The 22,666-nt window shown below is 46.5% G+C and overlaps 1 protein-coding gene across 2 annotated transcripts; it reads right to left on the bottom strand.

The window, feature by feature from the left end:
• Nucleotides 1-451: 451 nt before the first annotated feature.
• mta3 (metastasis associated 1 family, member 3) lies at nucleotides 452-22,454 on the bottom strand. 2 transcript variants are annotated; one of them, XM_058061921.1, is made up of 20 exons: nucleotides 22,216-22,453; nucleotides 19,845-19,912; nucleotides 16,002-16,095; nucleotides 14,860-14,986; nucleotides 14,692-14,755; nucleotides 14,502-14,619; nucleotides 14,166-14,268; nucleotides 13,868-13,967; nucleotides 13,607-13,795; nucleotides 11,518-11,592; nucleotides 9,929-9,987; nucleotides 9,642-9,760; nucleotides 9,005-9,162; nucleotides 8,030-8,249; nucleotides 6,948-7,040; nucleotides 6,721-6,882; nucleotides 5,898-5,929; nucleotides 5,077-5,219; nucleotides 4,224-4,296; nucleotides 1,886-2,033 (listed from the first exon to the last, which is right to left on the bottom strand). In XM_058061921.1, the coding sequence occupies exons 1-19, from the start codon at nucleotides 22,241-22,243 to the stop codon at nucleotides 4,251-4,253; spliced, it is 1,998 nt and encodes a 665-aa protein (XP_057917904.1). In that variant the 5' UTR covers nucleotides 22,244-22,453; the 3' UTR covers nucleotides 1,886-2,033; nucleotides 4,224-4,250. The 2 variants fall into 2 exon arrangements, with proteins under 2 accessions (XP_057917903.1, XP_057917904.1); XM_058061920.1 differs by lacking the exon at nucleotides 4,224-4,296 and having other exon boundaries at nucleotides 452-2,033; nucleotides 22,216-22,454.
• Nucleotides 22,455-22,666: the final 212 nt, after the last annotated feature.

Raw genomic sequence — 22,666 nt, 5'->3', positions numbered from 1 at the left:
CTGTGCTGTTTTTAAGGACTTACTGTGAAAAGGCTTGTCAAAGATCCTCTAGAGAGAAGCGCTCTATTGTTTGAGGACGTAGTGCGAAAATGCAAGTCAAAGATCCTCTATATAGAACATTTCTCTGCTGTTTATAAGCATCCAGTGCAAAAAAGGATGGTCAAAGATCCTCTATATGAGATGATTGCTCTGTAGTTTGGACCTATGGTCAAAGATCCTCTATATGAGATGATTGCTCTGTAGTTTGGACCTATTGCAAGTACGCTAGCCAAAGATCCTGTTCTGCTGTTATTAAGAACCTATAATACCAAAAAAATGAATCAAAGATCCCTTACGTGACAGGAGTACCCTGCTGATTGTGATGCATGTTAGTCACTTTGCATATTTGGATATATTTCACCCGCTGAGCTGGATCAGACCCGTCTAGCCCTCCCACACAGCAGAGGAGAGGAAGGCCAGCATGATCTACCATTTTGTTACTTTTATTATCATCATCATCATCATCATCAGCAGCAGCAGCAGCAGCATATTCATAACAGAACACCACATACGAGAAACATTCTGAATTCAAACGCAACAACTCACAGGATCACGTTGTGTCACCTGAAAGACATGCCTGTTTTTAAAATACAAACAAAAAGCAAAGTAACCCCCCACCCCCCAACATGAACAAGCTGCAGTGATGCCATAGAAATAGAATGAGTAGAATTTACAGTGGAGTGTAGTACATGGAGACATTGAATGCAGCGATATTGTCCTGGGGGAATCTAAATGAGGTCAAAATGTTTCAATTTCATTATTTCACATAATTGACGCATTTGACTGCTTACATGGCAGCACGGTGGTTGAGTGGATGGACTGCTAACATCATCGTGGTTACAATAATACAGAATATTAATTATCACTATGCAGTCATCCATTCAATTTGTTCATTTAACAAGTTTAACTGTATGTCCTGTACAAAAATGCCCCCCCCCCCCCGTCATATTTATTTGAAATTATTTCCCCCGCTTTTAAATAATATTTCATATTGAGAAATATGAATGTCCCTGAACGTGTCGTCTGGTCTTTTGTGTATTTTGTCGATGAAAGCGCAAATGAAAAGATAGCAGATGTGGTCTATCTTTACATGGTGCATTTTTGATGTGGGGGTTTGCCTCCTGATGATCCTGCCACTGTTTGTTATTCTATATTACATATGTATATCCCACGTGGCTGAGGATGAACACTAATTGGATTCAGATTTGGAGTCTTACTACATGGCAATTCATTGATTTTTTAATTTTGTAAAACAAAAATGACCCCACATTGCCTTCATTTCCAAATTCCTGCCCATCCTTAGAGAAAAAAAACAACTTTATACAAAAAAGACAAAACGTCACAGGTCACAACACAAAAGTCCCATCCATCATCGCGGCATTCAGGTCCCCTGCCGTTGCCAGGGCAGCTAACACCATCGCGACATACACACCCATGCATACATGTATTTTATACACTGGGGCCGGTCTGTCCGGTACAACTTCATAGTTTTAGCTATTAGCTATTCATAGAATTTAGCTCTCAAATGGAACTGCCTTCTCAAATACTCCAGTGGCAAATGCAGCGAAATTTGGTTGTTTTTCAGTGGAGGTTTTGAATTGAGACTTCAACCTGATTCATACTTGGACCTGGAGATGCTCATGCTGCATATAAGTTCAAATCAAGGCGTACCTAATAATATGGCATGTCAGGATGGTGTGGGGGCTGTGGGAGGGGGCGTGTAAAAGCGTATGTCTCGATTGTGTGGCGGTCTTATGATGTCCCCATACCGGAGCAATAGTTAAATGGGTCTGGATTTTCAGCGAGAAGAGTCGAGGGTCAGTCAGTCATGGATGACGATGGGGCCTCGCATCCTCAGGCTGGGATGAGGATGCGGGGGTCCCAGTACCAGCCCCTGTGGCGCCCCTTGGGAAGCCCTGCGTAGGGTGATCTGCTCGCAGGGCTGCCGACAAGCGTGTCTGAGCTGGGAACGCGACAGCATCCGCCTGGCCCTCCTGCAGGGTAGACAAAGGACAGGAAGTGGGTGAAAGGCCTCTGGTGAATTTTCTTCTGATGTAAAATGACCCATAATTGGGATTGTTTTGCCCATACAGTGTTTGGTGAAGGGAATATGAAAGGAGATCAACTCTGGACCATTTCAAGCTTAAAGGAGACCCATTATGCTCATTTTTCAAACCTTTGTATTGAGTGGACTCCTATAGAGCAGCTACACACAATAACCCACACAGATCTTCCAGAATCTGCACCTATTCCAGCTCTATTTGTGCTTCCCGGCAAAACAGCCTGTTTTAAATGATTCCACCCACGGCCCGCTTCTGGGCATGCCCAAAGTGCTTCCTAACCACGAACGAATCCCACTTTCTAATATAGTGGGTATAGGAGTTGATAATAAATGAATAAAGTCTTTGGGGAGCCCATTGAAAAGTGTTTAGGAGCTACTGGCAGCCCGTGATCTACTGGCTGGAGACCCCTGACTTACCCTGGATGAACTCAAAAAGTGGTAACTCGTCACCGCTGGTGCGGTGGAGCTCCGGAGAAGGCCTACGTGCGGGCACTGCCTCCAACCTCCCCTGCCCGAGGAGGAGCACTCATTGTCAGACACACTTTGTCAAGGACATGCCGGTGATAGATGATGCATAGATGGCATGCCGACCGGGTAATGTTACTCTGGTGGGATTGGAATGACAGCAAGCTATCGAGGATGACACCCAGACTCTTGAGTAGAGGAGCAGACTGTGGTGTTGTCGATGTTGAGGGAGAAACTGTCCACTCCGAGTAGGACTTGAGGATTTGATTTCAGTTAAGCAGGTGCTGAGGGTGGATTGACTTTGCTTGAGGGGTGTCATCCGCAAAGCAATGAAAATGGATGTTCTATTTATGGAAGATACTGCAGAGATGGAGAAGGTAGATCATGAAAAGGAGGGGTTCCGGGACAGAGCCTTGAGGCACGCCTGAAGAAACAGGAGAGGACTGGGATCTGCGGGACTGCCTGAGATGTAAGCTGAAGAGATGAATCCTATGGGGGAGGGTGGAGCGAGAGACCGTGTCAAAGGCCGGGATCCGCTGCCGTGATCTTGAGTGGAGTGGTTTCAGGCCTGTGTTGAAGACGGAACCCACACTGGAAATGTTCATAGTCGGTATCACGGGTGAAAGGAGTGTGGAGCCAAGAGCCGACCGTTTTTTTTTACAATTTTGTTCGTCCGGAGAAATAGGCACATTTGACTTGAGCAATGGAATCCTTGTATCGTTTTATATCGTTTTATATCGTTTTATATCGTTTATGGATGGTTAGACAAGTTTAGAGTTTTCACTGCAGCAAAGTGTTGTCAAGATGAGCCGGAAACGTTCATTGGGGTTGGATAAAGAGTTGAAGTTCCCATATGAGACGAGACATGGAGTTTTGCTGATGGAGGGTTGGAGGGAGGCCTTCAATGAAGCAAAATATGCTCAGATATGCGGATTTGGGCAGCTGGAGCGTATGCAGATACTACGTAGCACCTGCAGCGCAGGAGGAACTTTGGTTGTGTGCGAGGCTGCGCCACTTCTGACTTCGTGAGCGTGCGGTGGGTGGGTCACAGGTCAGTCGGCTGTCCGGTGACGACGCCAGCTCGTTTGAACCGTGATGAGCGAGCGTGTGCGTAAATACATAAATCAATACAAATAACTCATGGCCACTTTCATTTGGAAAAAGCAGCTCTCACAAGAAAAACCCTTGGTGTCTCGAATATAGTAGAATATAGTAGTAGTACATTTACACATCGCTATTGGTATCGGCCGATTCCACTCATGGATCATCCTGATCGTACCATCCCAAATACGTACACGTGCAACTCATTGGCGACGTTACAAATATTCATGTCAATATTTCAAACATTTTTGGGGAGAGAGATGGCTGCACGGCGGTCGAGTTGTTAGTGCGCAGGCCTCACAGCTAGGAGACCCGAGTTCAATTCCACCCTCGGCCATCTCTGCATGCGTGGCTTTTCTCCGGTTTCCTCCCCCATTCCAAAAACATGCTAGGTTAATTGGCCCCCTCCAAAAATCCAGTATGAAGGTAAAGTAACGCATGAGAGCTACTGTGTTTATGATACCTAAATGCCTTTCTTTGATTAATTGATGCTGGTTTTTGGTTTTGTTTAGTTTTTTTTAAAAAACACCAACTTGCTTCTTTTTTTTTTTTCCACCTCTTTGTCCCTCAAGGCCGTGACCTCTCACTCCCATCTCTCTCGGCTGTGGCTGACGGCGTTCCTCACCACACTGAGAGAGAGTGAAGGAGAGAGGGAGAAAGAGACGGAGGAGGAGACAAACCAGACGTTGGTGTCGTTAGCGAGACGGGCCTTCTCCCATCACAACCATTAGCATGTTTAGCATGTATTATACGCGTACACTGGTGTGTGTGCGTGTGCTCCATACAAGGCCAGCGCCGCTAATGAGCTAATGATATTTCCACCCAGGACCAGCGCTTTGGTCGGAAGGCGGCTGTGGGGGGGGGCGGGGCTCATTTAGAAGAACATCTTTCCCTCGCACATACACGCTGCATGAGCCAAGTAGGTTATTTAGCGTATTTGTAGACTGCTTTTATCGGGAGCCATTTTGGCTCCCTGAGGTGGACTTTAAAAACTATGACGTCTTTGTTTGAAAATGTGATTTAATGTCACAATTTAAGCATTATTGAATTGATTTGAGCACTTCAAGAAAACGAGGCTTTGCATTACACTTGTAATTGCTTCCTTTCATCACGTTCTCCCCCCTAAAGCAGGACCATGAGAACACCCCCCACCCTCCTCTTCCTTTTTATTAGACTATTTTTCACCCAGGCAGCCTCCTTTAAGCGTTTTTCTCATGACAAACTTGAATTCCATTATTCACAAATGTGAGGTTTAAAGTCCGATACTGAAGCGTGTGGAACAAAGAATCCCATTAAAGAGCACCTGAACACATTTTTAAAAATGAAATAACATTTTATCAAATAAAATGTAAGATTTATACGGGGTTGGAAGAAGGACATGGGTGGGCCGGGGGTCACCTTTAGCTTACCTGGTCTCCCGGGTCACGAGGAAAAAACTGTCGTCGGGGGCGTCAATCCAGTTGGGGCGCCTCTTTCGGATCATGACTCCTCCCCGGGTGCTGCCGCCGCCGCCGCCGCCACTGCCGCCGCCACTACTGCTGCGGCCGTTATGCTGTCGAAAAGATGACATGTTACAAATAATCATTCATTCGTTTTTTACCGCTTATCCTCACCAGGGATGCTGGAGCCTATCCCAGTTGTCTTACACCCTGGACTGGTGGCCAGCCAATCACAGGGCACATATAGACAAACAACCATTCACACTCACATTCATACCTATGGACAATTTGGAGTGGCCAATTAACCTAGCATGTTTTTGGAATGGGGGAGGAAACCGGAGTACCCGGAGAAAAGCCACGCATGCACGGGGAGAACATGCAAACTCCACACAGAGATGGCCGAGGGTGGGCTTGAACTCGGGTCTCCTAGCTGTGAGGGCCGCGCACGAACCACTCATCCGCCATGTGATTATTATGATACATAAATATAATTAGGGCCCGAGCACCAGCAAGAGCGAAGCCTTGATGAAATTGCTACGTTTATTAGAATGATGCTGCATTCCTCCCATTTTTGAGGGCATGAAACCTCACCAAAATGTGCAGGTGCCACCAGCCCCCAGCCCCACGGGGGCAGGAAGAACCAAGACTGGCCCTGCAAGACCTAGCCCAGAGAGCCCCCACCGGGCAGCCCCACCCCGGGCAGGAGGACAACCAGCCCCTGTGACCATACCCCTCAAGGGCAGATGGCCCCCACCAACAGGAAATGTGATTATAGCTGATAGAGAACTTACCAGGAGCGTTCCACCTGTTGTTCCCGGATTCTCTGCAAAAACAAAAAACGTGATTAGTGATTCTTTATTCCCATTCTGTTCCGGAGGGAGTACAGACGGAATCACGAGAAAGGTCAGAGAAGAAATGGTCCCACTAAAAAGATGCTTTGATGATAATAGATTGTCCTTGAAGCTCAGTAAAACTAAAATCATGCTGTTTGCTAACAGCAGAAAGGACACTGCTGCATGCAAATACAAATAGACGCTGTAGGCATTGAAAGGGTGAAGGAAAATATTTCTGGGGATCACAATAGATGAAAATATGATCTGGAAACCTCATATTACAAATATACAACATAAGGTGGCCAGAAATATTTCAGTATTGAACAAAGCTAAATTTGTTGTCAATCAGAAATCACTCCACACTCTTTATTGCTCTCTGGTTCTACCATATCTTACTTATTGTGTGGAAATATGGGATCATAACTATAAAAGCAATCTTCACTGGCTAAAAGGTCAGAAGGATAATTCATAATGCCGCCTACAGAGAACATACTAACTCCTTATCTCTAAAATCACTAATACTTCTACTTGCTGATATAGTTCATCAAAAAAAGCCGTAAACTATATTAGGAAAGCAGGAAGTGAACAAATGTAAGAGTTAGTGATTGTACAAGTACCAGATGGAGGGGTAGGGTTTAATAAGCTTTGCTTCTTCCTACTCCTTTTGGACATGTGGAACTGGGAACTGATTATGGGATGCACTCAATTGGAATCTGATGCATGTTCAAATGAAATGAAACCATTAGCATTAGCATTAGCATTACCAATTGCAAAATCATACCTGGGCGCCTGTCTGGCTCCACCCTGCTGTGGTGATGGAAGCTGCGTTTTCCCAGCATGCCGTGGGGCCCGTGGGGGAGGGAGGAGAGGAGGCGTCGAGGCGGCGGCGTCTGCAGGCCGGGCGTGCGGTGGGATCGAGGGGCCTGGGCTGCCGGACGGGACTCTGCAGGACATGGGACAGATGTCGCCACGGAAACGAGACATTGCAGGCCATGTGTGGGAACTCACCTAGAAACTGCACGACGCTGGTCAGGGTGCTCCTTTGGGCGGCTCTGATTTTGGGAAGGCGGGTCCCATGACCTTCTGACACCCTTGAGATATCTATATCACACACACACACATACATGTCAGGAAGGTATCTAAAGTCTTTGTCGTGGTCATCAAATCATGGAGGATGATGATGATGCATGAAGGTCACCTGCTGATGGAAGGGGGGGGTCACACAAGTCCCCCTGCTCACTAGGGGGCGTTGCAGGCAGCCACAATGTCAAATGATAAGAGGCAAGGTGTGTCACTGGATCCACGACAAGGAAGAAAACATGAGATGCGTTATGGTCCATGCGTTGGGGAATGGGCGGGGGTGGGTGTGTCCCTATGGGCCCCGGGCAGCCAATCAAGAGTGGAGTGCAGTGGAGTCGAACAAGTAACAGACACATGAAGCACAAGGACTCGGAGGAGATGCTTTCAGGTGTTGACTTTTATTGGAGGTCAGCGCCGACGTTCGCATGGTGATGAGGGACGGGACGAGAGGACGAGGAGGTAGATGACGGTGGTGGAGGGGCGGGGCTTGTGATAGACAGGTGGCGTCCATTCAAGGTTTGATTGATGAAATGCTGATGAGGACACATGGCAGGGTTGTCCTTATGAGGGTGGCCAGCAGGGGGCGACAACAGCAGCAGAAAAAAGTCAAGTTAAGATTTCCGGTTCAACATTGATGGGATGACACACAGATGGCATTTACAATGGCCGTAACATTCGTGGGTATAAAATACACTTTCTCCACTAAGTATTTGACTTGGGACGAGGACATGATGGAGTGCAACAGAATTGGCAGATAACACGAGTCAACAGATGATTGAAACGGGAGAATCATGAGGACAGGCAGTCTTTATTGGGAATGGGGGCGGGAGATACAAAAAACCCAAAATGATAACAATAATAAAAACAGTAGGAGACAAACGGGGCTGAGGGTGGTGGAAGGAGGGGATGCTGAATGGGTGCTGATGGGGGGTGGGGGTGAAAGCGTGTGTGTCTGTGTGTAGATGTGTCCACACGTGGCAGAAGTTAGGAGGAATTGAAAGCGCTCTTACACTCTGCCTTTATGGCCCCACAGTTAATGGGAACAAAGGGGCGGCGTGCGGCACGGCGTAGCCTGATGACGTCGCGGCACATGTGCCGTGCCAGCTTGGTGAGCCGGGTGGCCTGCAGCAGGAATGCCTGCTTTGTCTTCATGGAGGACTTGGGGCTGCCGCTGTTCCGCATGGGAATGTGGTTGGACTGGCGCGGGGCGTGACTCCGCGACCTGGGCTCCTGGAAAGCAGAGGCCACAAACTCTTATTTTGACGGGACAAGCCCCCAGGAAGTTGTGCTTTTGTTTTTTAAGTGGAAAGTACAATCCCAAGTGTAGTCGCTGCTTTAAACGGAATTCCAAGAGTCAATACTACGGAATGCCAACTTGGATATAGTTTCGGCAGTGTACATACATACAGCTTGTACAGCAGTACAGATTTACCATCTACTGAAAAAACGCAGCCGGTATTATCAGGGGCTGCACGAGTGCTGCCGGCACCGAGGGAGCTGCGGTTCAATGAAACAGGACAACGAGCCCAAACACACCTCCAAGATGACAAGTGCCATGCCGAGGAAGGATGTCCCGTCCGTACCTGAACCAAATTGAGCACCTGCGGGGCATTTGGGATGGAGCGCATCCACTGGGAGTGGACAAGGATTTCGGGAACAGCTCCGCTCAATTCCAAGCCCCAGATAACTAAATATTCCCAACAGCCGCTGTGGGTTGATGTATTTGCAGTAAATCTATGCGGCTACACAGGCTGGATGCTGACTACTCTAAGACCATGTCGAGAATATTGTCCCTTCAGGAGTTCGGAGTCACTTTTGTCAGATATTTCAGGAAATGAAAGAGTTCGGAGTCACTTTGGTCAGATATTACACATACGAGGTTTGCAGCTGACTGAATAATTCATTGGGGCCGACGGCTACGCAATAAATCACTTATTGTGGCTTTAACATGCAACCACAGCAGAAGATCCATGTTAAGAACTCACATTGCTGGCCGGGGTGGGTGAGGTCCTCTCCTCGGGAGCCTCGGCTCGGCTCGGCATCTTCAGCCCGCCGTACTTCTTCCAGTACATCCAGCAGGACACACACAGGCGACACTGCATGTTGGGCGGCCCCCACGAGTACCACTGGGCCGACTGCATGGCTGCAGATGCACAGGATGGGGACGGGGGTGGTGGGTTGGGGGCATTAAGGAGCGGGCATATTGATTTGATTTCCTGCCAAGTCCCCCAAGGACTCACATCTACCGATCGCCTGATTGATCCCAACGACGACCACAATCTCTAGAAAGTCTATTGTGATAATGACAAATCAATATGCGGGTGTGTTTTGGCTCTCCTCATTATCTAGTGACGGAACAGGGACGTGTTGCTCCCAACTTGGGCTTAGGGGGGCGGTCCTTCTGTGACCGCCGTGCACAGAGGCATGTTTTGGTAAGGAAGAGCGCCATCATTGCAACACTTTTGAGATGAACTAGGATAGAAATCCACTGCCAAATTTTACTCACTTACTTACTTACCAGGTGGAATTGCACAACACGTGTCCCTATACTTTTGTCCATTTCAAGCCTGACATAGATTGTGTGTTGTGTATAGTAGACCGACAGTCCACTTCGACACTCACTGTAACAGCTCTCACATGCCCGACCCCCGCCTGTTGCATGGAAGGCTCCGGGCCCGGCTCCGTTCACAGTCGCCATTTTTCCATTGGTCAGTGAGATCTGGTTGGGGTTGGGCTTATTACTGTGGTCAGAAAGGAGGATGGGGGGGGGTGATAAAATGATTTAGACGTAGTCGGCTGCACATTGAATCAAAAGCATCAATAATGCATGAATGTTTCCATCTGGCAGCAATGGGGACACTAATGATGCTGTCATGTGTTTCCAGCATGGGAACCAGCCAATGACTTACTATGTGGGAATATAAACTTGCTTGAGCTTGCTCTCCGCCTCGGCCGCCTTCAGCCTCTTCTACTCAGAGAGAGAGAAACACAATCAGGTGATAGTCGGTAGAGAAAGCAAAGAGAAAGCAACAACCAAAGACAATGTGGGGTCAAAGTGAGGCTGATTGGTTTGCTGTCGTACTTCCTTTAGCATGCTGTTGCGTGGTTTGCACGTGATATCATTTCAATATACCACAGTATGAAAAAGTCAAACCGCAGGTCCGTGGAGCTCAGGAGGAACCGGACGCGTGGCCGCTGCCTCCAAGCTCGCCAGCTCGAGGAGGCGCACTCTTTCTGTGAGCCTCCAATACGCTCCTTTTTAGTTTTCCCCACAATCTCGCCTCTCCCCCCCCCGCCGCTGCATCCGCACCATCATTACTCAGCGTCCAGGTTTATCGATAGATTCAATGCAGTGTACCACTTCCACCTCTGGCTCCATCGCTTTCTTTTGGGAGGTTTTCATTTACGCTCTGCAGCTTGGTTGTGCAACAACGCAGTCCCACTTCATCCATTTTTGTAGCACATTTAAATCAAGGCTATCCTACCATCGCAACCTCATACGGCCCATGCCTAATTTGCAAAGATGTAGGATTTCATACAAGCCTAGAGCCTAGTAGACTGCATTATTGCTTTCCAGTGTGTAAGTTCAAGGTCCCTTGACTTTCCCTACAGCCTGTTTACGAGCACCCACTGTGAGGAAACTGTCATCTCAATCTCCCAGTCAAAACGCCTCCGTCATGGTGGAAATGATACCGTCTGAGTGTATGAGGCCACCACTTGGACAAATGGACAGGCTTCATTGTAAAGGCCACCTTTATGCTCATTTTCGGCTCTGTATTGAGTTAGAGCTGCTACACATGATAACCCACACAGAAAGCTTCCGAGATCTTCCAAAATCTGCACCTATTCCAGATTTATTTCCCTGGCTTTCCAAAACTGTCTGCTTTAATGTATTCCCCACCCACAGCCCGCCTCCGGGCATGCCCGCTTTGTTGTGATTGGTCACACTCCCTGCGTGCCCGAGGACTTCCAGACTACTGCCGAAACCCACTTTCTCATTTTGTAATGGAGTTGGCAATCAATGAATAAACGCTTTCTCGAGCTACTTGAAAAGTGGGTAGGAGCTACTGGCAGCTCATGAGCCACTGGTTGAGGACCCCTGGCTTAGCATGTATGAACTCAAAGAGCGAAAAGGTAGGTCTGCGTTTGAGTGCAGACAATCAACATCGGTAGTACTAATGAGTTCATTACATGTTTTTTGTGAGACTACTAGTGTTTAAAAAAAAACTTGGGTAGACCTACCGATTGTGGTGGAAAAGGCTCATAGCAACTCCAGGCATGGGTGGCCTTGTAATTTGTATGCACGCAGCTAAGACGCTCCCTTTATGCACACGGCTTACATACACAAAACTTACACAGACATTTTGGTTAGTATGTTAGTTGTATTTCATCTATTTCCAATTCATCTTTATGTTAACTGCTAAAGATGATCCTTAGTTTTTCCACAAAGAATGTGTAATGACGTGATTGGCCACTCGGAAACTCTGTCCCGTCTTACCTGTTGCACATATCTGTCTGTGGTCTTCCACATGTAGTAGTATTCTATGATGCTGGTCAGAGACTTCCAGGGAAGCTTCACAGGAGGAAGCGGGAGAAAGCAGGGAGACAAAGAGCAGGAGCAAAAATGAATGATGATAATTTCTCATGTTCTTGCCATCTGGGTGCAAAAGCCTTTCATGTATATTCATAAGCATCGTGACCGCAGACAGCTCAAAGCCACAGGCTTTTTGGACGCATGTGGGGCGGGTACATTTTGCACAAGTATTCATGAGCACCTGGTGCCAACACACATATCGAGTGTAAATACTGGGGCTGTAACAGTACACGGTAGAAATCCTGTCCTGAGGACCATCCACGTTATGGACCGGCGGCTTTATAGTACATTTTGCATGGTGTGCGCGTGCGTGCGTGCGTTTCGCCAGCTTGGATAGACACCCAAGCTGGCGAAGCGCACACCACGCAACATCCCACACTGCACATATTTCATGTGAGGCACAGTCTCCTTAAAGTGAATGAAAAGGCGAGGCGTTCGCCAACCGAGCACAGGACAGGTGAGTATAGGTGACAGCAGATGTAGAGGAAAAGTTCTGAAATTTTAATGAGCTGGAGTTATCTGCCTCCCTTCTGGTTCTCAGACTCCAAATGTGACTTGGACCACAGTAATATTTCGTTTTTAGAACAAACAAGCAATGCAGTTAGTTCAGAGCTTGGTTTTGTCCCACGAGGAAGCCACAAGTGGATATCACCTTCATGGGGGATGTACTAACTTTTTCCGGTATCACAGAACAACTTTACTCCCCTGTTGTCATTATACCAACTATGGTTGTCCTCAAAGCCCTATTTGTGTGTGGTCCAGCCTTATGATGGTGATACTGTACTATCACAAGGGTCTCCTATCTCGCAAAGAAGAAGTGGCTTCTTCTTTGTGCACCAGGTCATCTCAGGATTTTGGGATGAAATTCATTTTCATGACAAAGGGGGACTTTGCAATTAGTTGCCATTCATCCTATCACCCTTCATAACATTCTGGGGTACAAAGTGTGTCTGAAAAAGTAATCCCCCTCAAGTGTAATGTACTTTCACATCCTTCTCTGCCACGCTTCCATGCACTGCTGGCTGGACTGTTCTGGAATGCCCCACAGCTCTGTCGTTCCAGCCCTCGAGCTGGCCTCCACGTCTTCAAAATGGTTCCCCTGATGAGGGGACCTTGACTTAAGCTTGGGGAAAATTAAAGAGTCACAGGGAGCAAGGTCAGGCGAATAGGGAGCAATGTCGTGGTGAAGCAGTGCTGCAACTCTAGTCTATTCTTGTGCACTGAGCGAAGCAAACACAGCAGGACCTCTCTGTCGACATGCTGACTGGTCTGGCCCCGTGGAAAGACCTCCCAGTGGACCATGCCCCTAACATTCAAAAATGTGATCAACAGTGACTTTTCCTGTATTGCTTTCTTTGGCCTCGCCGGTGTTGGACTCAGTTTGAAGACGCTCTGTGATGTCCTGACATATCTCCATGAGGGGGCGCTTCTGATCACCAATCAGGAGCCTTGGCACCATTTTTGCCAAGCCCCCCCCCCATGTAAAGGTTGCAGAAAGCCTAGATTACAATTACACAGTGTCAAGAGATCATCAGTTTTGCCCATGGCTTATACACACAGCACACCTGGGCCCATTATTATTATTATTTTTCACCTTCTAGATGCAAATTCCCATCATAAAACTGGTGCAGCATTCCATTCCATTCCATTCGCCTCTACTTATCGGGGTCTGGGCTGCAGGGGCTGATGCAGTGCAGCGACATCCCCAGCCATGCGTTTTATATTGGCTTGGCCAAGAAGGGTGCTCTTGGTTTCCACACAAAAACGCCTCCATTTGCATGTGCATCTTGTCTCTTTGCATGCTAATTAAAGACGACGTGGATGCAGTTCATTAGCTTCTGGACATGTGACACACTTGACTCAACTATGGTGAGGAACAATGTTCTTTCTCCTCCTCGTCTTGTCATGGTGGTTTTAAAGAGCCTTTTCATTTATGGGCACTATTAGAGTTAACTGAGCATGAACGTGTTGCAGGAAAAGGAAATCCACTTACAAAGTCTTGTCGGATGTCGTTGAAGTCCTTGCCGTACTTCTCTAGCGCTTCCTCAAACATGGCCGCCTCTGAGGCGCTCCACTCCTCCATCTCATCCCTGCAAAGCACGGGCCCGCCCGCTGGCACCAGTACGCTCAGCGCGCTCGACAGGTCGTAGTTGTAAGAGTGCAGCGTGTCCATGGCGTGGAACTGTGGGATGAGCGAGTAGAGGCATGGCGAGTGTTGCTGAATTGTGTTGGCGTGCTAAAAGCGAGAACTTACCAGCGTGATATCGCGTGACGCCGCCGCAGCGCTCATGTGTAAACTTGGCTGTCGCACCGAGCTGCTGCAGTCCAGCGCCCGAGCGAACGTACCGACCGCCCTACAGAAGGAACATCAACACAGTGTGAACATTGCATCCTCGAGGTTCATACATTACCAATGGGATGCACAAAAATCTCATTTGGAAATGTTACGTAGTTACGAGCTACTGGCAAAAAAACATGAAAGGCCCAACTTTGACTAATCCCAAAAGCAGCGGCGGGTGACAAGTGCAGTGTGTCAAGAGGTCAGATCTTACCGTGCCACTACCAGAAACTGGTCTATCTGTTTGTTGCTGAGCGGACACTCCGGGTCCCAGAGTTTCTCCTCGAGTTTGGCCTGGTCCCTGTCATCTGCTTCACCTGCAGGGCGAATGCACAAACGCACACAAAAACACACATTTCACCTGGTTTTCATCTCCCAAACAAGCGCAGAAAATGACTTAATGCACGTATGAGATGGTCTTTCTTCCCTCGGCAAAGAGTGGCAAACCGTAAACAAACAGAGCAATTGTCACACAATGGTCGTCTTATATTGGAATCTATACGCTTCTTCAACCACAGCTAGCTAACTAAGAAATGGGTGTAGTCCTAACCCTCTTGAAGCATTTCCGGTATGTCCGCCTGAAAGCGTGGCCCCACCCGGATCTCTCCTTTGTCGGCCAGCAGGGTCTTCTGCGTTGGGTCATACACCAGCGAGTAGAAAAAGGTATCCTGAGAAGGAAAGAGGTGGGAATCTCAATAAATTCGGGCGTCAACCACGTTTAGGAAGGCACAGATCCGAACCTCTCTGTCTAGGTATGAAAGAACCGCTTCAGTCTCATTCAGTAGCGCCACGCTGCACTTCCCCCTACGGAGGGAGCAAGAGAAAGAAGCATGTTAAAGATGCCCATTGATGTTTATTCAAGGGCGCTGCCTACGTGCCTATGTGCACATTACAACAAGTCACAGCACCTGATGTGTGTCGCTGGTAGACTCTCGTACTGCCGCGAGAGGAAGAGTTCTCTGTGGCGTAGCTGGTGTTTCTGTTTGTCCGTCAGCTCCGTCTCTGTGGGGTTCTCCTTCTCCTCCTCCAATTCCTCTGTGGAGACAAGAAAATGATGTCAGGAGGCATATTTCTGTCTTTTCATAATCAGAATCCTTATTGTCATTGTACAGAGAACACTAAAATGATGTGCGATCCTCTTCAGTGCAAAATAAGACAATAAAAACTAATCTATGATGAAGTTGTTTGACATCCCCATCAGGAGTATACAACAGCATATTAACAACTTAAAGAGACACCTCTCCATCAAGCAAAACATGCAGCGACAATGGAGATGGCCATTGAGATGCTGCAAGACACAGAAAGAGCCAAGTGATGAGCTTGTCGGCGGTCTTCAACTTGAGCGAACATTTTAAACTTGGTCCTGGTACCGAGCACTGATCAATTTCCATTGACTGTAGCCTAACAGTAAGGCTTACCCCTTCGGCCCGCTTTTGGTCGGCCCAATGGGAAAATGGACAACTTGGAGTGGCCAATTAACCTAGCATGTTTTTGGAATGTGAGGCCTGCGCGCTAACAACTCGTCCACCGTGCAGCCCTGTTCTAATTCAGAAATGTTATTTTATTTTATGATTGTTCTTTTTTTCCAATCGGCAAATGGAACCTCCGGTGAGCAGGATGGATTCTCTGGGAGGAGGAGCTGGTTTTATTAGTGGTTTCAGAAGTCCATTAGTGATGTAACCAGCAACCAAACAAAGGGGGCGGGAGGGCGGGGGTGATCCCCCTCGCAGGCGTCGCGTCACTCTGCCTTTCTCTCACGGACAAAACGATGCATTAGCGCGCTCATCATATCACCGTCCCCCGTCATGAATGAAGCATTCACATGACAGAAGGGGCATTCATGTAAAAAGGCACTTATGTTTTGGATGACTAAGCGGCCACCACGGTGATAGTGAGATGAATGTCATGTAGTCAGTGCCTGGAGAAGAAATCATCCGTGATGGAGAGACGCGTGTTTAGTCAGAACCTTTCTCACCTGTAGCTGTCCACAGACAGCATTTTTTTTTACTTTTTAATAAAAAATGGCAATAATATTTTCACCAGCACTCACTTGCATGTTTGTCCGCCAGCTGGATGAGGCTGTGAGAGATGTCCCTCCTCCTGTAGAAGCACACCACCTTGGCCTCCACATTCCCACTGGCCGTCTGCACGGGGACACAGGAGGGAAGATGGTGATGAAGTAAAGAAGGTGGCAAGCATCCCCCCGCATCCCGCACCCCTCCCCTCCTCAATGGATGCATCACATGAGTTCCTAATTTCCCCAGAGAGCGCCGTCTTTGTGTCCACGTCAAGCTGCTGTACTGCTATGACAAGCTGACCCGCGCAGTAATGGCTCATTTGACAAAGATGATTGATTGATTGCCTGCAAGGCTGTGTAATTAGACCAACAGGATTAAAGGCTCATCTGCTATAAAAGCACTGACTGTCAAGTATGACAAAATTGCTGCATTTGTGGCAGATAAGATGACTTTTGCCGTTTTGATTATTTGAAAAGCTTCCCGTGGACAAGTGTTGCGAATAAGCAGATCAAGTAAACAATAAATAAATACAAAATCTTTTTGCGGTCCACGACTCGATATGCATCTAGATACACAGGTTAAAATACGAACATAATATATTTACATATAACATTATATATTTTAAAAAGAAGGTTTGGAAATGGTGTACAAATGAAACAATTCAATTTATTCAACGTTTACCATACGTGCTGGCAACATGACTTGCAAGTAAGTCAGTCAACCTTTTGGAGGTTTTGCAGCGACAGCTACCTCATCCATGGTGCCAAACAAGTCAACAAATATGTGACACACAACTAAAAACTGTGGAATAACATTTCTGATATTTAAAGGGGACCTATTACGCTCATTGGTGGACCCTTCGTATTGAGTTGTGGAGTTGTAGCTCCACAGAAAACCTTCTGTGGATCTTCCACAATCTGCACCTATTCCAGCTGATATGTGCTTCCTGCCAAAACAGTCTGTTTTAATTTATTCCACCCACGGCCTGCCTCTGGGCATCCACTCCGCTGTGACTCCACGATATCATGCCCAAAGTGCTTCCTAAATATGAACCATATAAGTCCACCACAAAAGGGGAATTATGGAAAATAACATTGAAAATAAAAATAAAAGTAACTTAATTCAATTATCATTTTCATATATAATATATATATATAACACATATATTTAAAAATATTTCTTTATGCCCCCCAAAGCCACGGCTTCAAAAATCCAAGGGAAACCCTTCACATGTTGTCGTGTCTGTGTGTTTACGTGACAAGACAGAGCGTGTTGGGAACTGGAAACAATTACGATTTAAACCACAGGTTTTCAAAGTGTTGCACAGGAGCCATTTGGAGCCATTTTTTTGTTTTGGCAAGATGTAAAAATGAAATGAAAACACCGCCCGCATCATAACAGTACAAAGTAGGAAAGGCGACAAAGTTTAAACACGTTTAAACGAGGGATGCTCCGACTCATCAGCCACTGATCAGTATAGGAGCGTGGGAAAGCACGGGATCGGCATATGACAACGAATGCCTTTCTGGCTTGTATAATTCCATCCTGTCACAATCCCTGTGTGCGGCGTAGTGTCTTGCTCTAACATCCCCCTCCCACTTTCCTTCATATTGTGCAGGCTTGCCAAAGCCAAAACAAATATGTCTGCTGTGTGGCATTTGTGTGGGCGATCGGGTATTGGTCGATTACACTCATGAATGATTGGAATCGGAATTGGCGGCATAAAACCCTTACTGACGCATCCCTAGTTTAAACGCTTAGCATATCATGACTACTTCACAACGCCATAATGTCACTGCTGGCGTCCGCATCTGAAAGTCAATCACAAGAACAGACAAATATTTACTCGCAGTGTAAACAGACCATGCAACATACAGCATAAACCCAACCAATGGCAGGAAAGCAACAACAGAACTGTAATGACATCACTGCTGAAAAGGTCCATTTGGGCCAATCAGGGTCTATGTAACATACATCATTAACATCACATGCCCAGTGTTACGCCACCGTTACAGCAGCAGCAACAGCAGCGGAGGGTCCTGTCAACAAGGGCTGGGTGATTAACTGAAAAATAAGCAAATCCGACATTTAGAGCGACTAATCAACGTATAACTGCCATTTTGGTTATTTGTTTTTTGTCCTCCTGTAGTTACACGGCAGGTTGCCAGGGGAAGCAAAATGTCAAGGCTACCAGAACACTGACAGAACATGTGACACTATCCCAGCCAATCGGACGAAGAACCAAAGGGTGGCACATTCGTAAGGTCCCAGGAGTGGATAGGACAAAGCACGCAGCTTGTTCCCAAAAGGAATTCTGTGCCGGTTGTTTTTAATTCTCTGTTTTAGGAAAAAAAAACAAGAAAACATTTTTCTTCTAGTTGTGTTTTTTCATTTCCATTGTTCCATGGTAGCACTAGTGCTGGGCGATACATTGATACTATATTGATACTTCTTTTATGCACAATTTCAGAAACAAACATTGTTCATATCGATAGACTGGATTGGATGCAGAGGTTTAAGTTTCAAAATGGCGTCGCCTGCGTGCAAGCTACTTCCAGCAGCTCTGTATTTTCCGCTGCATTTTAAGTATTTACTTGTGCTTAATCTGTACTTGATGGTTTTTTGTCATACCAACCCTTTCACTATGCCAAACGACGGGAGTGAACAGCAAAAAAAACGGTATAAAGGTTGCTGTTGCTGTGAAGACGGTCTGTCATCATGGGAAACGTGAGATGGAAGCGCTAACAGCGCTAACCCGGCGGCAAGAGACTAACGTGAGTGCAGCGTGATTGCACATTATATTGAACTTTTTCTAACATATTTTGCAAGCCAGCAAAACTGCGACACACACACAAAATGTTGGAAGAATACCACAAGCTACCCAGCATCCACTCCCAGTCCCAGGTTTTCACCGCTGCCTCGTGCGGAGATGAATCAGAACACCAAATATGAATGAAATTGTCAAGATGAAACACTTAATACACAAAACAATTGTGGTATGCAAGCACACAGAGCAATGAACAACTTGACCCGCTGTCCCCTTCCTGGTGCTCTAGTCTCGTAATTGTGAGTTAGGCGCTAATTGTTTCATTCACGTACCCCCATGACAATTGACGTACCCCACTTTGTGACCCCAAACAATAGCCAACTGCGTGACTCCGAACGCTGAATGGCTGCAAGTCCTCCACCCGACAAAACCCACAACGCCGTCGAAACGCTCTACACCCAAATGGCACAAGAAGCCAGCCGGACTCTTGGACCAAAGGAAGGCAGAAACCACACGGCTGGACCCACGCACACACACCGAAGGAAGGCAAGCCACGCTTGGGGAGGAACAAATATGACAGCAGGTGCAATTTGCTAATGACGGTGAACAAGTACAGTTGGCTACGTTGCGGATCTCACGTATTGGGGGATCTTTTGGGAGCCTATCGCCTGAAAAATAATTTAATTGCAGAGATGACCAGCTGATCTCAGCGATGGAATGGAAGACACCAGGTCCTCCGAATACATGGAACAGTGGTGAACCTTCCCAGGAGTGTCCGGCCAACCAAAATTACCAAGAGCTCAGCAATGAAGAATCCAAGAAGTCACAAAAGACCCCACAACATCCAAAAACTGCAGGCCTCACTTGCCTCAGTTCTTGCCTCTGCTGAACAAAAATAACATTAAGGCTCGTCTGAATTTTGCCAGAAAATTTCAGTCAATTTCCATCCTGAATCGGAATCAGCAGATAAAACCATGATCGGAGCATCCCTAGATACTACATTCTCACCAATTTAGGCAATCTTGAAATGTCAAAGGTGGGTTGTTGGTGAGGAATCCTAAACATTCGCCCCCAAGCGCCAACACACACAGAAGTGATGGTTACTTACCTTGTTGAGTTCTTCTATTCGCCGAATCAGGTAAGGGTTACTGGAGGAGTTCTCAAAAAATACATAATCTACAAAGAATGGGAAAAACAAAAATAATATAAATGTGATGTCATCTGAGGAATTTCTTTGCAACTTGAGCTGAGCACATCACACTAAAACGTTGCCTGTGTAGTCTGCCTGGTTGCAAGACAACAAAAAATAGGCTTTGTGATGCATTTGTCCCTTACATGACGTCATCCACAACTCCAAATCATACCAAAAGGCACAAGATTAAAGCTAATAATATGGAACATCCACAAGTATGAAATATTTACACTTTCAGGTAAAATTTTAAGATGAACTATTAATCGCTATAACTTTGCAGGTGAACCCAACCTGACATGAGTGGGTAGCACGCAGGCCACACAGCTAGGACACGCGAGTTCGATTCCACCCTCGGGCATCTCTGTGTGGAGTTTGCATGTTCTCCCCGTGTACTCCGGTTTCCTCCAAAAACATGCATGCTAGGTTAATTGGCGACTCCAAACTGTCCATAGGTATGAATCCGAGTGTGAAAGTTGTAAAGGCGACCTGCGTTTCACTCCTTTTGTGACATTGATTGCTTTGACTTCACTCTTCCACCAGAAGTTGCTAATGTCGCTTTTCACAAAAGCATCAAAGCTCTGAATCTGTTCTGGTACAATTTGAAGGAAAGCCTGAAAGCTTCCAGGAGCTTCACCCGCCCATCTCTACTGTATACACTAGCAACAAATCTAGCCACTTTCTCTGGTGTGACTGGAGACTGACAGGCAAAGTTTGTATCCCCCTCTCTTAGCACTCACGGGGGCTCCGTCCTGTTTATGACATAAAAGAACAGAAGGAAGTTCATTTGTAGTTCTAAGCATATTTGCTTTGCTGCGTTATTACGGGCCGTATTACATTAATATGCAGACTCGAACCATAGCCAGTCGTGAGTGGACAAAAAATAAGCTCAAGCCATTCAAAAGGAAGGATACCAACATCAAACTAAAATAAAAAACAGGATGATTAGAAATCTATGTACCAGTGCTCACTGAGTCACAGAAAGTCAGAACTTTAAGCCTTTTTGTGATGTTTTAAATCAGTATTTTGCCATTCAGCTACAGCATGTTACATTCAAAAATACATTCATAAATGTAGGTCAAATTAAGTACACAGCCCTAACTTTTTACGAGTAGCCTAACCAAATTCATACAATGACATGGACCTAATTGGTGAAGTAACTAAATGTAACAAAAAGAACCTTAAAAGGAATCCAGAGCTACCTAAACACGCAAACACGTTTTGGACTCATTGCAGTGTGTGTGTAACAGTTATCAATAAAGTTGTATTTTGACTGGAAACAGCCCGTCCACGTGAATTTAGCAATGTCAACCATGACGTGTAATTGTGCTCCTGAAGACCTATAGGTGGTTTACGGAGCGTTTCAAGGTATTGGACGTTGGCTTAGCCAACGTTAAAAACACCTGAACGCAACAAGGAGACGTCCTTGACAAAGTAGTGCAATTAAACGTCTCTTGATTCAGATGTCTTATGTGCGATGTCACACACCGTGAATAATAATTCACATTTGGGGACTGTTTCATAGGTGTATAGGTGAATAGGTGAATAGGTGTGTGTGTGTGAGAGAGAGAGAGCTTCATCAAGGCCGACGCCATGAAGCCAGACAATCATTTTGATGATGAATTCCGGTGGGCTGCTAACGAGCTAGCTTACCATCTAAGACAGTTTGCAAATGAATCGCACTTTTGGAGAAGGTGGCTAGATTGCGGGGTGACAGCAGGCATCACGGGTGTCCCATGTTGTCATCTTAAACGCTGTAAACAAGTGTTCCGGTTGAGATTTGTGCACAATTAGCGACGTCCTTCCAGGGGTGCTAACGTTGGCGAAATAAGGACTCGCACTAATGGCTGCGTGCCAATGGAGGCAAATACAAAGGCAGTCTCTCACACACACTCTGTGATCGTGGTAACGTTTAACCTTTCATAAATAAACACTTCGTGTCCATGGAGTCTTTGTGATGTCTGCGTTAACTGTGTAGACAAACAAAAGAGCAACATAAATGTGTCGATGTTGCTCCTTCAAAATGTTTACATTGTAAGGCTAAGATAGCCTAGCTAGCGGTTAGCTACTACGGCTAGCCAGGCCTGACCCATTTAGGATCCCAAATATTTGTCATTTTTCACCTCTCTCCTAAATCGCGTCTGCTTCGTGGGGGTGGAAGGTGGGGGGTCAAGGCTCCTAGCTCGCCGTTAAACGTAGCCGCATAATGACACAAATAACCCCCCAGCCCGGTTGCCAAGCAGACAAGCATAGCAGTTTCATAGAGAAAGATCCACATTGACATACATACCTCCGACCCGGTACATGTTGGCCGCCATTTCTGCCCTCCCGGAGTGTTAATGTAAAACATCAACTAAGGAAAAAAAGAATAAATTAATTTAAAAAACTAAATAAAAAGGGGGATCAGAAGGCGCACTAATGTTATTCGTGGCGATTCCGGATGTGCACCCGATCGCCGGTTGGGCTTTTTTTTTTTTTGGCCAAATCAACCCCCCCCCCTTCCTGGTGTTCATCAGTAGCCCAAAGAAGTCTGATCAACCCGAAAAACCTGGTGACGTGGGGAGGCACCGCGCAGGCGCAAACATCATTAAACGCAAACATTAAATGAACAAAGTGGGCCTATTTGGATTATCTTTTATCGTAATATCTTTTTTAACTGTATGTACCTACACGTAACCAACACCTGCACCTAATCATCCAATACATGCACCTTGGGGGGGGGGGGTGCACAATTTACAGAT

This window comes from Doryrhamphus excisus, chromosome 22 (assembly GCF_030265055.1).
Source record: "Doryrhamphus excisus isolate RoL2022-K1 chromosome 22, RoL_Dexc_1.0, whole genome shotgun sequence".
NCBI classification, from domain to species: Eukaryota; Metazoa; Chordata; class Actinopteri; order Syngnathiformes; family Syngnathidae; genus Doryrhamphus; species Doryrhamphus excisus.
Note: the sequence above shows the minus strand (reverse complement) of the source record. Positions and strands in the feature narration are given on the sequence as shown.